Source organism: Pistacia vera, unplaced genomic scaffold, assembly GCF_008641045.1.
Source record: "Pistacia vera cultivar Batoury unplaced genomic scaffold, PisVer_v2 Contig968, whole genome shotgun sequence".
NCBI classification, from domain to species: Eukaryota; Viridiplantae; Streptophyta; class Magnoliopsida; order Sapindales; family Anacardiaceae; genus Pistacia; species Pistacia vera.
Genome location: NW_022196854.1, coordinates 242,359 through 257,182, shown reverse-complemented (window position 1 = coordinate 257,182; position 14,824 = coordinate 242,359). Strand labels below are relative to the sequence as shown.

At 34.4% G+C, this 14,824-nt stretch overlaps 2 protein-coding genes across 9 annotated transcripts in view; both read left to right on the top strand.

Annotated features, from left to right (window-relative positions):
• Positions 1 to 5,096, top strand: part of LOC116121143 (phytoene synthase 2, chloroplastic-like) — a 28,069-nt gene extending 22,973 nt beyond the window's left edge. The window contains exons 1-7 of one of the 4 annotated variants that reach the window (XM_031407078.1): positions 760 to 917; positions 1,224 to 1,852; positions 1,953 to 2,003; positions 3,147 to 3,319; positions 4,187 to 4,422; positions 4,555 to 4,747; positions 4,847 to 5,020. In XM_031407078.1, coding sequence (XP_031262938.1) covers positions 1,390 to 1,852; positions 1,953 to 2,003; positions 3,147 to 3,319; positions 4,187 to 4,422; positions 4,555 to 4,747; positions 4,847 to 5,020 — 1,290 coding nt within the window. In that variant the 5' untranslated portion in view covers positions 760 to 917; positions 1,224 to 1,389. Of the gene's footprint in view, positions 1 to 759; positions 918 to 1,223; positions 1,853 to 1,952; positions 2,004 to 3,146; positions 3,320 to 4,186; positions 4,423 to 4,554; positions 4,748 to 4,846 lie in introns of those variants that run through there. The other 3 variants (XM_031407079.1, XM_031407080.1, XM_031407082.1) reach the window with 3 other exon arrangements.
• Positions 5,097 to 6,273: 1,177 nt separating this feature from the next.
• Positions 6,274 to 13,396, top strand: LOC116121141 (phytoene synthase 2, chloroplastic-like). Of its 5 annotated transcripts, none has more exons than XM_031407076.1 (7): positions 6,274 to 6,387; positions 6,699 to 7,327; positions 7,428 to 7,478; positions 11,447 to 11,619; positions 12,487 to 12,722; positions 12,855 to 13,047; positions 13,147 to 13,320. In XM_031407076.1, the coding sequence occupies exons 2-7, from the start codon at positions 6,865 to 6,867 to the stop codon at positions 13,318 to 13,320; spliced, it is 1,290 nt and encodes a 429-aa protein (XP_031262936.1). In that variant the 5' UTR covers positions 6,274 to 6,387; positions 6,699 to 6,864. The 5 variants fall into 5 exon arrangements, with proteins under 5 accessions (XP_031262936.1, XP_031262935.1, XP_031262932.1 ...); XM_031407075.1 differs by having other exon boundaries at positions 6,274 to 6,392; XM_031407072.1 differs by lacking the exons at positions 6,274 to 6,387; positions 6,699 to 7,327; positions 7,428 to 7,478 and adding exons at positions 9,057 to 9,214; positions 9,521 to 10,149; positions 10,250 to 10,300.
• Positions 13,397 to 14,824: the final 1,428 nt, after the last annotated feature.

Genomic DNA, 14,824 nt, shown 5'->3' with positions numbered 1-14,824 from the left:
CGTAAACACATGGACGACACGTCGTCCACATTCACAATTTTTGCTGTATTCAAATAAAAGACAAACACCTTTGTCCATTTCCACTTTTTCACTGTGTTCTCCACTATTGGGCTCCACCACTCAACTCATCCTCCCGGGATCTAGCTTTTCTTTTCCCTCTTCACTCACCGCTTGCCACGTGTACTCTCACCTCCACTCTCCATTTGATAACCTTATCTTCCACTCATTGGTCGACCATTCCACGTCCGATCCTCTTCCCTCATCTCCTTCTCACTCGGGCCGGGTCGGTTGCTTGGGTGAAATTTTATTCATTCATTTTCTGTTTATATAAAAATTGAACAGTATTCAATTTCTCATTCTTATTATTATTATTTTTTTTAAAGAAAATACCAAATAAGCCTTTTGTAACTATGAATATATGTAGTTTTTGAAGTACATTCCTATACAAACTTGATAGAAATAATTAAATAATACTATATATAAAAAATGTTTTTCAAAGTCGGTTAGTAAAACATTTTTGGAAAATATAAAAAGTATTTTTTTCGAATTTAAGAATTTTCAACCTTTTCAAAAATTTAGAACCGTATGTATTGTCAAGTAGGTTACTAAATTTTAAGAAAATAATTGAAGTGCATTGATGAAGACAAAAGAATCCTTGGAAGGGTTTAACCCAAACCATAGAAAAAGAAACGGGTTATCCAAGAATATCCATATTCCATTCGGATCTGAATTCTGATACATGACAAAACAGCAACCATTAAAAATAAAAAAGAGAGAGAAACAACTCTGCATTCTGCATACAAATCCGGACAATGCTAGTCATTAATATAAACAAAATATAAAATAAAATAAAAAGAAGAAACAAAACAGTGTGAGGCTTTGAGAGGTCTGGAAGAGTGGAGAGTTTGTTAGGTAAGGTTAGATAAAATGGCCGTTGTTAGTTTTATTTATGCTTTCATTTTGATATGATGTTGATACTTTCTTTTTTCTTATTTAATTAGTCACTGCTTTTACCAACATTTCCAATACCCTTCTTTGTTTAATCACTATAACTATGGTTTCTGAACTCTGAAACAATTTTAGTTTATGTTTTTGCGATCCCGTTCTAAGTTCTTGTTCTTGCTGTGGGATTTTGTGTTGGTTGTTATTAATGCTTTGTTGTGTTTAAATTTTTTTGTTGTTGGTTTTGTATGCTTACTGTGGTTTCTGGTTCATTTATACAGAGTTGAAGCAGAGTCTTTGACTGCTGAGTTGTTGCTAAATATTGTGTTTAAGTTGAACTTGTGGGGTTGTTTTCTAGAAGATAGGTTTCAGTTGGATGTGTGTGAATTGAGGTTGGAGATAGGAGGGAATTAAGAAGGCTAGATATATAGAATTTTAAGTTTCAGCATGTCTGTGGCTTTGCTATGGGTTGTATCGCCCAACTCACAGTTGTCAAGATATGTTGGATACGTTGATTCAGTTCGCGATGGAAACCGACTAATAGAATTATCAAGATTTCTGTACCGGGATCGTAGTTCCATGTTTAGCTGTAGACCGAAAAAAGGTAGGAAACAAAAATGGAATTCTTGCTCATTGGATACAGATTTTAGGCATCCTTGCTTAGGTGGAATCAACTTGCCTGAAATAAGTATGGTGGCTAGCACAGCGGGAGAAATGGCCCTGTCTTCAGAAGAAAAGGTTTACAATGTGGTGTTGAAGCAGGCAGCCTTGGTTAATAGGCAATTAATGTCAAGTGGGGAACTTGATGTAAAACCTGATATTGTGTTGCCGGGAACTCTGAGCTTGTTGACTGAAGCTTATGATCGGTGTGGAGAAGTTTGTGCAGAGTATGCCAAGACATTTTACTTGGGTTAGACTTCTTCTATGTAATTTGAGTTTTGAACTGGGAGTGAAATTCTGTATTTGCAGTTCTTTTGAATCAAATCCTTATGTATTTTTGCCTTTTTCAGGAACTCTCCTAATGACCCCTGAAAGAAGAAGGGCTATATGGGCTATATATGGTTTGTGATCATAACCTTAAATCATACTGCATCTTTTGCTTGCAATTTAACATTACCTGAGTAAATATTCATATAAAATTTTTAGGTACTTGACGATCAGATTTATCAAAGAATCAGTAAAAACCTTGAAAGATTTTTTTTAAAAATGTAGGACTTTGTAGCTTATTGAATCTTAAACTAAGTAATTTTTTTTTTATGTGCTTAACAAAGACATCCCAAACCATGCCATAGAATTACTGTTGTGGATTGTTGGTGTTAGTGAGTTTGGTTGTGTCCTGAATCTATATTATTATCCAAACAACAAGGATTGCTGTTTCTTTGAATGATGATATAAACCTCATGTTCTCCCTGCATGAGTATGTACTTTACTGCCAGTTTCTGCTATTTGTTGATGACTACTCAAGGGTTATATTTCTTTAACAAATTCGGTCACAGCACAAATTCAATCATGCTGTGACCGACTCCACTATAACGAAGTTCATCTTTAAACATGACTTTTATGTGGTTGTGGTTATCTGATCTGTGACTTCTTTTCCTTCTATTTAATATTGATAGGATAGAGATACTTTTTGTTTTAATTTATTTTATAATGTTAGCTTTGTCTTCTTCCATGGGGGGGATGTATATGCTCTATTCAGATAACTTTCCTTGACACCGAACTCTCTCAACCTTGATGGGGATGATATTCAGTCCCAGTTCTTTGAAATACCTCACTGAAAGGAGCTTTGTTCTCCACATTTAACCTTGATTTTCCTGTTCTATTTTTATGTTATAGTTATCATTAAAATGTTATATCAAATAATGACCATCGACAAGCCCTGTATGTCTGATGTTATGTTATTAGCATTTTGAATCACATATGCACTATTATTTACAGAAAAATGCATAAGGTGGTGAATTTTTATTTTTTATTTCTTTCAACTAAACTTTTGCCTACAACGATGCTTTTGTTTGTCTTGGGAACTTGTCTTGTACATTAACAGAAATAGAGAATCTCTGTATGACATATGTCTTGTACATTCTTTTTTCGTCTTTTGTATATGTGTTGGCTAAGCAGTTTTATTAATTTGTGAGAATCTTCATGCTGATTCTTAGTAACATGTATGTACATTACCTATCGTTTCTTATAAAATGTATGTACAGTGTGGTGTAGGAGGACTGATGAACTGGTTGATGGGCCTAATGCTTCACACATTACTCCAACAGCTTTAGATAGGTGGGAGTCCAGGTTAGAAGATCTTTTCCAGGGTCGTCCATTTGATATGCTTGATGCTGCTTTATCAGATACAGTAGCCAAATTTCCTGTTGACATTCAGGTTGGATTATATTTTCAGAATCAAATTAAATTTTAACAGAGAATGGTTGTTGTAGTACTAGTTTGAACTTTTTGTAGTGTTGTTAGATCTCATGTCAATTGGGTGGTCCTTGAGCATAACTATAACAATTTTTAATAACATTAAAATTTTATCTATAATGACAGATCATGTTCCATTTGTAATGATATCATGCCATTTCTGCGTTTTCAATTTTATCCTTCAAGTCCGAAGTTTTGAAAGAGGTGACACTGTGTGCCTACTAAGAGCTCTTTAGTTTTCATAAATTTTGGATAATTATTAGGAAAAGGTCGAGCTTATTGGGAGTTGGGGGAATATGTCAGAGAATTGTGAAGTACAAGCAAATATCTACCTTGTGTTTTGATTTTTGTCCCATGTTCATGCCAGACTTATTCCCCTCGTCCACAAAAGTTGACCAATCTCGCTTTTTTAGTCACTCATCGGAAGAGGGGAAAAAGAAAAAACTAACCTTTATCAAAACAAAGGGTTGTCCAGCCATGAAAACAGTCATTTGGGGCCAGATTTTGTAGGCAGGGTCTACACGGTACTATGAGGAATATGCAAATGCCTAAGAGACCCTAAAATTTCTAAATGAATGGGGTAAAGATTTGGAGAAACCTCTCTGAAGTTTTATATTTACCCTGTAGAATTTCCTCGGCAAAAGTTAAGTAATTATTTTGTCAAGAACTTGTAGTAAACCCTTAATCTGAACCTTCTGCCATTTCAAGTGAATTTCAGCCAATTGAATGTATCGATGTTCCCCTTAGTTAAAGCATTACACTTTTAAAACTAGGTTGTATTGCACTGCAAGACATTGAACTTATCACCAAAATACCTGTTGTCTTGCAGCCATTCAGAGACATGATTGAAGGAATGAGAATGGACCTTAAGAAGTCAAGCTATAAAACCTTTGATGAACTATACCTCTATTGTTATTATGTTGCCGGGACGGTCGGTTTGATGAGTGTTCCGGTCATGGGCATTGCACCTGAATCACAGGCAACAACAGAGAGTGTCTATAATGCTGCCTTGGCATTAGGGATTGCTAACCAGCTCACCAACATACTCCGGGACGTTGGAGAGGAGTAAGTGCAGTCTTTAAATTTGCTAGCTTTTCTGTTAAATTTCATGAAGATAAGCATCTTTTGAAATTCTGCTGTTGTTACTTTTTAAACGTTTCTCTTCATTTTCATCATCTTTGAACATTTCCTCTTCAGTGCAAGAAGAGGAAGGGTTTATCTACCACAAGATGAGTTGGCACAAGCAGGGCTTTCTGATGAAGACATACTAGCTGGAAAGGTGACAGAGAAATGGAGAAACTTCATGAAGAACCAAATTAAGAGAGCAAGGATGTTCTTTGATGCGGCAGAGAAAGGCGTGACAGAGCTGAGTGAGGCTAGTCGATGGCCGGTAAATAATCAGGAAATTTTTTATCAGTATAAATTGTGCCTTAAAATACTGGATGAGATTGAAGATATGAATGAACATGAGTGTTGGATGTTAATGCAGGTATGGGCATCGTTGCTGTTGTATCGTCAAATACTGGACGAGATTGAAGCCAATGATTATAACAATTTCACAAGGAGGGCATATGTGAGTAAAGTGAAGAAGATAGCTGCATTGCCTATCTCATATGCAAAGTCACTTATACGCCCCTCAAGAAAATCTCTGTCTAAAGTATAAACTCATCATTTTACATCAACAAATCTTAGAAGCATATGTAGTTGAATAGAAGGAAATCCCTCCAAAAAAAAAAAAAAAAAAGAAGGAATCATTTATTTTGTATATTAGGAATTGTTGTAATACAACAACGTGTATCCAAGATAAAGCTCAAATAGTAAATTCAATTCTCACTTGCAATTCGCAAATCAAGATTTATGCTTTGCTCTTGCTATATTCTATCTATGTAGACAGAGGTTTGCCTTTGCCTCGGTTGGTCATTGAGATTACGGATAAAAAAAATGTATAAAATTGAAAACTAAATCTCTTTGTCTCTTTATGTTTTACTTGAGGAATATCCACGTAAAATAAATTAAAATTAATTGATAGAGAACGTATTTATATTTTTCAAAATTCTCCTCTTCGGCATTTCATTCAACTCCTAGAAATAATTTCTTATTGTTACAATATGCAATGAATGAAGACTTTTCTAATATCTTGTGAAATGAGAGAATTTCTTGTATATTTTAATTATATATATATAGTGAAGCTTTTGACAAATTTAAGTGCGCCAAGCAGTCAGTCTCAAGTCTGACGCACGTTCGTCGGTTTGTTGGAGAAAACGTACGAAACATGAGAATCGACGTGTCGTACTTGCTACCTCTTCTTTGAATCCCATTATTTCTTTCTACGAGCAGACACCTAATTCAGTACTCAACCCTAAAGTCTTTAACTCACCAACTGTTAATTTTCCATGCATGCGCCAAAATCATTTTCTGCCCAATAACAAAAGTTCTCATTGCTTCAAATGACTCCTCTAGCGATATAGAGTCTCATATCGCTAAAGAATGGGTTTGACATGTGGTGATTTTTTTTCTATTTGTGATTGTTACAATTGGTACGAAATAGTATCCATATGAGACGAAACTCGTTGCGCATGGAACAAACTGGAGGTATAAAGTAAGTCTTGTAACTGCCTCTTCACACCTTATCCAACAGCTTTAGATAGTGGGAGTCCAGGTTAGAAATCTTTTCCAGGGTCGTCCATTTGATATGCTTGATGCTGCTTTATCAGATACATTGCCAAATTTCCTGTTGACATTCAGGTTTGATATTTTTCAGAATCAAATTAATTTTAACAGAGAATGGTTGTTGTAGTACTAGTTTGAATTTTTTGTAGTGTTGTTAGATCTCATGTCAATTGGGGGTCCTTGAGCATACCTATAACTTTTTTAATAACATTAAAATTTTATCTATAATGACAGATCAATAGTGCATACAAATCCGGACAATGCTAGTCATTAATATAAACAAAATATAAAATAAAATAAAAAGAAGAAACAAAACAGTGTGAGGCTTTGAGAGGTCTGGAAGAGTGGAGAGTTTGTTAGGTAAGGTTAGATAAAATGGCCGTTGTTAGTTTTATTTATGCTTTCATTTTGATATGATGTTGATACTTTCTTTTTTCTTATTTAATTAGTCACTGCTTTTACCAACATTTCCAATACCCTTCTTTGTTTAATCACTATAACTATGGTTTCTGAACTCTGAAACAATTTTAGTTTATGTTTTTGCGATCCCGTTCTAAGTTCTTGTTCTTGCTGTGGGATTTTGTGTTGGTTGTTATTAATGCTTTGTTGTGTTTAAATTTTTTTGTTGTTGGTTTTGTATGCTTACTGTGGTTTCTGGTTCATTTATACAGAGTTGAAGCAGAGTCTTTGACTGCTGAGTTGTTGCTAAATATTGTGTTTAAGTTGAACTTGTGGGGTTGTTTTCTAGAAGATAGGTTTCAGTTGGATGTGTGTGAATTGAGGTTGGAGATAGGAGGGAATTAAGAAGGCTAGATATATAGAATTTTAAGTTTCAGCATGTCTGTGGCTTTGCTATGGGTTGTATCGCCCAACTCACAGTTGTCAAGATATGTTGGATACGTTGATTCAGTTCGCGATGGAAACCGACTAATAGAATTATCAAGATTTCTGTACCGGGATCGTAGTTCCATGTTTAGCTGTAGACCGAAAAAAGGTAGGAAACAAAAATGGAATTCTTGCTCATTGGATACAGATTTTAGGCATCCTTGCTTAGGTGGAATCAACTTGCCTGAAATAAGTATGGTGGCTAGCACAGCGGGAGAAATGGCCCTGTCTTCAGAAGAAAAGGTTTACAATGTGGTGTTGAAGCAGGCAGCCTTGGTTAATAGGCAATTAATGTCAAGTGGGGAACTTGATGTAAAACCTGATATTGTGTTGCCGGGAACTCTGAGCTTGTTGACTGAAGCTTATGATCGGTGTGGAGAAGTTTGTGCAGAGTATGCCAAGACATTTTACTTGGGTTAGACTTCTTCTATGTAATTTGAGTTTTGAACTGGGAGTGAAATTCTGTATTTGCAGTTCTTTTGAATCAAATCCTTATGTATTTTTGCCTTTTTCAGGAACTCTCCTAATGACCCCTGAAAGAAGAAGGGCTATATGGGCTATATATGGTTTGTGATCATAACCTTAAATCATACTGCATCTTTTGCTTGCAATTTAACATTACCTGAGTAAATATTCATATAAAATTTTTAGGTACTTGACGATCAGATTTATCAAAGAATCAGTAAAAACCTTGAAAGATTTTTTTTAAAAATGTAGGACTTTGTAGCTTATTGAATCTTAAACCAAGTAATTTTTTTTTTTTTATGTGCTTAACAAAGACATCCCAAACCATGCCATAGAATTACTGTTGTGGATTGTTGGTGTTAGTGAGTTTGGTTGTGTCCTGAATCTATATTATTATCCAAACAACAAGGATTGCTGTTTCTTTGAATGATGATATAAACCTCATGTTCTCCCTGCATGAGTATGTACTTTACTGCCAGTTTCTGCTATTTGTTGATGACTACTCAAGGGTTATATTTCTTTAACAAATTCGGTCACAGCACAAATTCAATCATGCTGTGACCGACTCCACTATAACGAAGTTCATCTTTAAACATGACTTTTATGTGGTTGTGGTTATCTGATCTGTGACTTCTTTTCCTTCTATTTAATATTTATAGGATAGAGATACTTTTTGTTTTAATTTATTTTATAATGTTAGCTTTGTCTTCTTCCATGGGGGGGATGTATATGCTCTATTCAGATAACTTTCCTTGACACCGAACTCTCTCAACCTTGATGGGGATGATATTCAGTCCCAGTTCTTTGAAATACCTCACTGAAAGGAGCTTTGTTCTCCACATTTAACCTTGATTTTCCTGTTCTATTTTTATGTTAAAGTTATCATTAAAATGTTATATCAAATAATGACCATCGACAAGCCCTGTATGTCTGATGTTATGTTATTAGCGTTTTGAATCACATATGCACTATTATTTACAGAAAAATGCATAAGGTGGTGAATTTTTATTTTTTATTTCTTTCAACTAAACTTTTGCCTACAACGATGCTTTTGTTTGTCTTGGGAACTTGTCTTGTACATTAACAGAAATAGAGAATCTCTGTATGACATATGTCTTGTACATTCTTTTTTCGTCTTTTGTATATGTGTTGGCTAAGCAGTTTTATTAATTTGTGAGAATCTTCATGCTGATTCTTAGTAACATGTATGTACATTACCTATCGTTTCTTATAAAATGTATGTACAGTGTGGTGTAGGAGGACTGATGAACTGGTTGATAGCCATTTTAATCATTTTTTAAAGAAAATACCAAATAAGCCTTTTGTAACTATGAATATATGTAGTTTTTGAAGTACATTCCTATACAAACTTGATAGAAATAATTAAATAATACTATATATAAAAAATGTTTTTCAAAGTCGGTTAGTAAAACATTTTTGGAAAATATAAAAAGTATTTTTTTCGAATTTAAGAATTTTCAACCTTTTCAAAAATTTAGAACCGTATGTATTGTCAAGTAGGTTACTAAATTTTAAGAAAATAATTGAAGTGCATTGATGAAGACAAAAGAATCCTTGGAAGGGTTTAACCCAAACCATAGAAAAAGAAACGGGTTATCCAAGAATATCCATATTCCATTCGGATCTGAATTCTGATACATGACAAAACAGCAACCATTAAAAATAAAAAAGAGAGAGAAACAACTCTGCATTCTGCATACAAATCCGGACAATGCTAGTCATTAATATAAACAAAATATAAAATAAAATAAAAAGAAGAAACAAAACAGTGTGAGGCTTTGAGAGGTCTGGAAGAGTGGAGAGTTTGTTAGGTAAGGTTAGATAAAATGGCCGTTGTTAGTTTTATTTATGCTTTCATTTTGATATGATGTTGATACTTTCTTTTTTCTTATTTAATTAGTCACTGCTTTTACCAACATTTCCAATACCCTTCTTTGTTTAATCACTATAACTATGGTTTCTGAACTCTGAAACAATTTTAGTTTATGTTTTTGCGATCCCGTTCTAAGTTCTTGTTCTTGCTGTGGGATTTTGTGTTGGTTGTTATTAATGCTTTGTTGTGTTTAAATTTTTTTGTTGTTGGTTTTGTATGCTTACTGTGGTTTCTGGTTCATTTATACAGAGTTGAAGCAGAGTCTTTGACTGCTGAGTTGTTGCTAAATATTGTGTTTAAGTTGAACTTGTGGGGTTGTTTTCTAGAAGATAGGTTTCAGTTGGATGTGTGTGAATTGAGGTTGGAGATAGGAGGGAATTAAGAAGGCTAGATATATAGAATTTTAAGTTTCAGCATGTCTGTGGCTTTGCTATGGGTTGTATCGCCCAACTCACAGTTGTCAAGATATGTTGGATACGTTGATTCAGTTCGCGATGGAAACCGACTAATAGAATTATCAAGATTTCTGTACCGGGATCGTAGTTCCATGTTTAGCTGTAGACCGAAAAAAGGTAGGAAACAAAAATGGAATTCTTGCTCATTGGATACAGATTTTAGGCATCCTTGCTTAGGTGGAATCAACTTGCCTGAAATAAGTATGGTGGCTAGCACAGCGGGAGAAATGGCCCTGTCTTCAGAAGAAAAGGTTTACAATGTGGTGTTGAAGCAGGCAGCCTTGGTTAATAGGCAATTAATGTCAAGTGGGGAACTTGATGTAAAACCTGATATTGTGTTGCCGGGAACTCTGAGCTTGTTGACTGAAGCTTATGATCGGTGTGGAGAAGTTTGTGCAGAGTATGCCAAGACATTTTACTTGGGTTAGACTTCTTCTATGTAATTTGAGTTTTGAACTGGGAGTGAAATTCTGTATTTGCAGTTCTTTTGAATCAAATCCTTATGTATTTTTGCCTTTTTCAGGAACTCTCCTAATGACCCCTGAAAGAAGAAGGGCTATATGGGCTATATATGGTTTGTGATCATAACCTTAAATCATACTGCATCTTTTGCTTGCAATTTAACATTACCTGAGTAAATATTCATATAAAATTTTTAGGTACTTGACGATCAGATTTATCAAAGAATCAGTAAAAACCTTGAAAGATTTTTTTTAAAAATGTAGGACTTTGTAGCTTATTGAATCTTAAACCAAGTAATTTTTTTTTTTTTATGTGCTTAACAAAGACATCCCAAACCATGCCATAGAATTACTGTTGTGGATTGTTGGTGTTAGTGAGTTTGGTTGTGTCCTGAATCTATATTATTATCCAAACAACAAGGATTGCTGTTTCTTTGAATGATGATATAAACCTCATGTTCTCCCTGCATGAGTATGTACTTTACTGCCAGTTTCTGCTATTTGTTGATGACTACTCAAGGGTTATATTTCTTTAACAAATTCGGTCACAGCACAAATTCAATCATGCTGTGACCGACTCCACTATAACGAAGTTCATCTTTAAACATGACTTTTATGTGGTTGTGGTTATCTGATCTGTGACTTCTTTTCCTTCTATTTAATATTTATAGGATAGAGATACTTTTTGTTTTAATTTATTTTATAATGTTAGCTTTGTCTTCTTCCATGGGGGGGATGTATATGCTCTATTCAGATAACTTTCCTTGACACCGAACTCTCTCAACCTTGATGGGGATGATATTCAGTCCCAGTTCTTTGAAATACCTCACTGAAAGGAGCTTTGTTCTCCACATTTAACGTTGATTTTCCTGTTCTATTTTTATGTTAAAGTTATCATTAAAATGTTATATCAAATAATGACCATCGACAAGCCCTGTATGTCTGATGTTATGTTATTAGCGTTTTGAATCACATATGCACTATTATTTACAGAAAAATGCATAAGGTGGTGAATTTTTATTTTTTATTTCTTTCAACTAAACTTTTGCCTACAACGATGCTTTTGTTTGTCTTGGGAACTTGTCTTGTACATTAACAGAAATAGAGAATCTCTGTATGACATATGTCTTGTACATTCTTTTTTCGTCTTTTGTATATGTGTTGGCTAAGCAGTTTTATTAATTTGTGAGAATCTTCATGCTGATTCTTAGTAACATGTATGTACATTACCTATCGTTTCTTATAAAATGTATGTACAGTGTGGTGTAGGAGGACTGATGAACTGGTTGATGGGCCTAATGCTTCACACATTACTCCAACAGCTTTAGATAGGTGGGAGTCCAGGTTAGAAGATCTTTTCCAGGGTCGTCCATTTGATATGCTTGATGCTGCTTTATCAGATACAGTAGCCAAATTTCCTGTTGACATTCAGGTTGGATTATATTTTCAGAATCAAATTAAATTTTAACAGAGAATGGTTGTTGTAGTACTAGTTTGAACTTTTTGTAGTGTTGTTAGATCTCATGTCAATTGGGTGGTCCTTGAGCATAACTATAACAATTTTTAATAACATTAAAATTTTATCTATAATGACAGATCATGTTCCATTTGTAATGATATCATGCTATTTCTGCGTTTTCAATTTTATCCTTCAAGTCCAAAGTTTTGAAAGAGGTGACACTGTATGCCTACTATGAGCTCTTTAGTTTTCATAAATTTTGGATAATTATTAGGAAAAGGTCGAGCTTATTGGGAGTTGGGGGAATATGTCAGAGAATTGTAAAGTACAAGCAAATATCTACCTTGTGTTTTGATTTTTGTCCCATGTTCATACCAGACTTATTCCCCTCGTCCACAAAAGTTGACCAATCTCGCTTTTTTAGTCACTCATCGGAAGAGGGGAAAAAGAAAAAACTAACCTTTATCAAAACAAAGGGTTGTCCAGCCATGAAAACAGTCATTTGGGGCCAGATTTTGTAGGCAGGGTCTACACGGTACTATGAGGAATATGCAAATGCCTAAGAGACCCTAAAATTTCTAAATGAATGGGGTAAAGATTTGGAGAAACCTCTCTGAAGTTTTATATTTACCCTGTAGAATTTCCTCGGCAAAAGTTAAGTAATTATTTTGTCAAGAACTTGTAGTAAACCCTTAATCTGAACCTTCTGCCATTTCAAGTGAATTTCAGCCAATTGAATGTATCGATGTTCCCCTTAGTTAAAGCATTACACTTTTAAAACTAGGTTGTATTGCACTGCAAGACATTGAACTTATCACCAAAATACCTGTTGTCTTGCAGCCATTCAGAGACATGATTGAAGGAATGAGAATGGACCTTAAGAAGTCAAGCTATAAAACCTTTGATGAACTATACCTCTATTGTTATTATGTTGCCGGGACGGTCGGTTTGATGAGTGTTCCGGTCATGGGCATTGCACCTGAATCACAGGCAACAACAGAGAGTGTCTATAATGCTGCCTTGGCATTAGGGATTGCTAACCAGCTCACCAACATACTCCGGGACGTTGGAGAGGAGTAAGTGCAGTCTTTAAATTTGCTAGCTTTTCTGTTAAATTTCATGAAGATAAGCATCTTTTGAAATTCTGCTGTTGTTACTTTTTAAACGTTTCTCTTCATTTTCATCATCTTTGAACATTTCCTCTTCAGTGCAAGAAGAGGAAGGGTTTATCTACCACAAGATGAGTTGGCACAAGCAGGGCTTTCTGATGAAGACATACTAGCTGGAAAGGTGACAGAGAAATGGAGAAACTTCATGAAGAACCAAATTAAGAGAGCAAGGATGTTCTTTGATGCGGCAGAGAAAGGCGTGACAGAGCTGAGTGAGGCTAGTCGATGGCCGGTAAATAATCAGGAAATTTTTTATCAGTATAAATTGTGCCTTAAAATACTGGATGAGATTGAAGATATGAATGAACATGAGTGTTGGATGTTAATGCAGGTATGGGCATCGTTGCTGTTGTATCGTCAAATACTGGACGAGATTGAAGCCAATGATTATAACAATTTCACAAGGAGGGCATATGTGAGTAAAGTGAAGAAGATAGCTGCATTGCCTATCTCATATGCAAAGTCACTTATACGCCCCTCAAGAAAATCTCTGTCTAAAGTATAAACTCATCATTTTACATCAACAAATCTTAGAAGCATATGTAGTTGAATAGAAGGAAATCCCTCCAAAAAAAAAAAAAAAAAAGAAGGAATCATTTATTTTGTATATTAGGAATTGTTGTAATACAACAACGTGTATCCAAGATAAAGCTCAAATAGTAAATTCAATTCTCACTTGCAATTCGCAAATCAAGATTTATGCTTTGCTCTTGCTATATTCTATCTATGTAGACAGAGGTTTGCCTTTGCCTCGGTTGGTCATTGAGATTACGGATAAAAAAAATGTATAAAATTGAAAACTAAATCTCTTTGTCTCTTTATGTTTTACTTGAGGAATATCCACGTAAAATAAATTAAAATTAATTGATAGAGAACGTATTTATATTTTTCAAAATTCTCCTCTTCGGCATTTCATTCAACTCCTAGAAATAATTTCTTATTGTTACAATATGCAATGAATGAAGACTTTTCTAATATCTTGTGAAATGAGAGAATTTCTTGTATATTTTAATTATATATATATAGTGAAGCTTTTGACAAATTTAAGTGCGCCAAGCAGTCAGTCTCAAGTCTCACGCACGTTTGTCGGTTTGTTGGAGAAAACGTATGAAACATGAGAATCGACGTGTCGTACTTGCTACCTCTTCTTTGAATCCCATTATTTCTTTCTACGAGCAGACACCTAATTCAGTACTCAACCCTAAAGTCTTTAACTCACCAACTGTTAATTTTCCATGCATGCGCCAAAATCATTTTCTGCCCAATAACAAAAGTTCTCATTGCTTCAAATGACTCCTCTAGCGATATAGAGTCTCATATCGCTAAAGAATGGGTTTGACATGTGGTGATTTTTTTTCTATTTGTGATTGTTACAATTGGTACGAAATAGTATCCATATGAGACGAAACTCGTTGCGCATGGAACAAACTGGAGGTATAAAGTAAGTCTTGTAACTGCCTCTTCGGTGGTTCATCTGAGATTCTTGAGTGTATTACTCAAAAGGTCTTGAATTAGAATCTCTACGATTACTAATAAGGGTTAGTTACAGGAGGTTTACCTGACCGTTAACTTCAGGATTTTGAGAGACTAATTAAGATACGCACAAATTAATCTAGATAAAGTCTTATGCCAAAAAAAAAAAAAAATAAAAAAAAAAATAAAGTCTTAGTCAATTGGGTATAAGCACCCATCCCTTCTATGCTTCTGCAGCGAGGGGACATAGCCAAGATTTTTTTCAACCTGGACCGAATAAAGTTTTTAGTTTCTCAATAAAATGTTTACTAATAAATACTATTCTACAACCAAAATTTAAAAAAAAAAAAAAAAAAAAAGTTAATTACTAATTTACACTTAATTTGATTAAGACATTTAATATAAACATAAATAAATATAAATATATGTAATCTAATTAGAGAATGTAGAAATATAATGTATATTATGAAGAATCAAAGTTGGTTACGTTTGATTGTTTGTAAATAAAAAGGAATGAAATAGTTACAAAAAATATA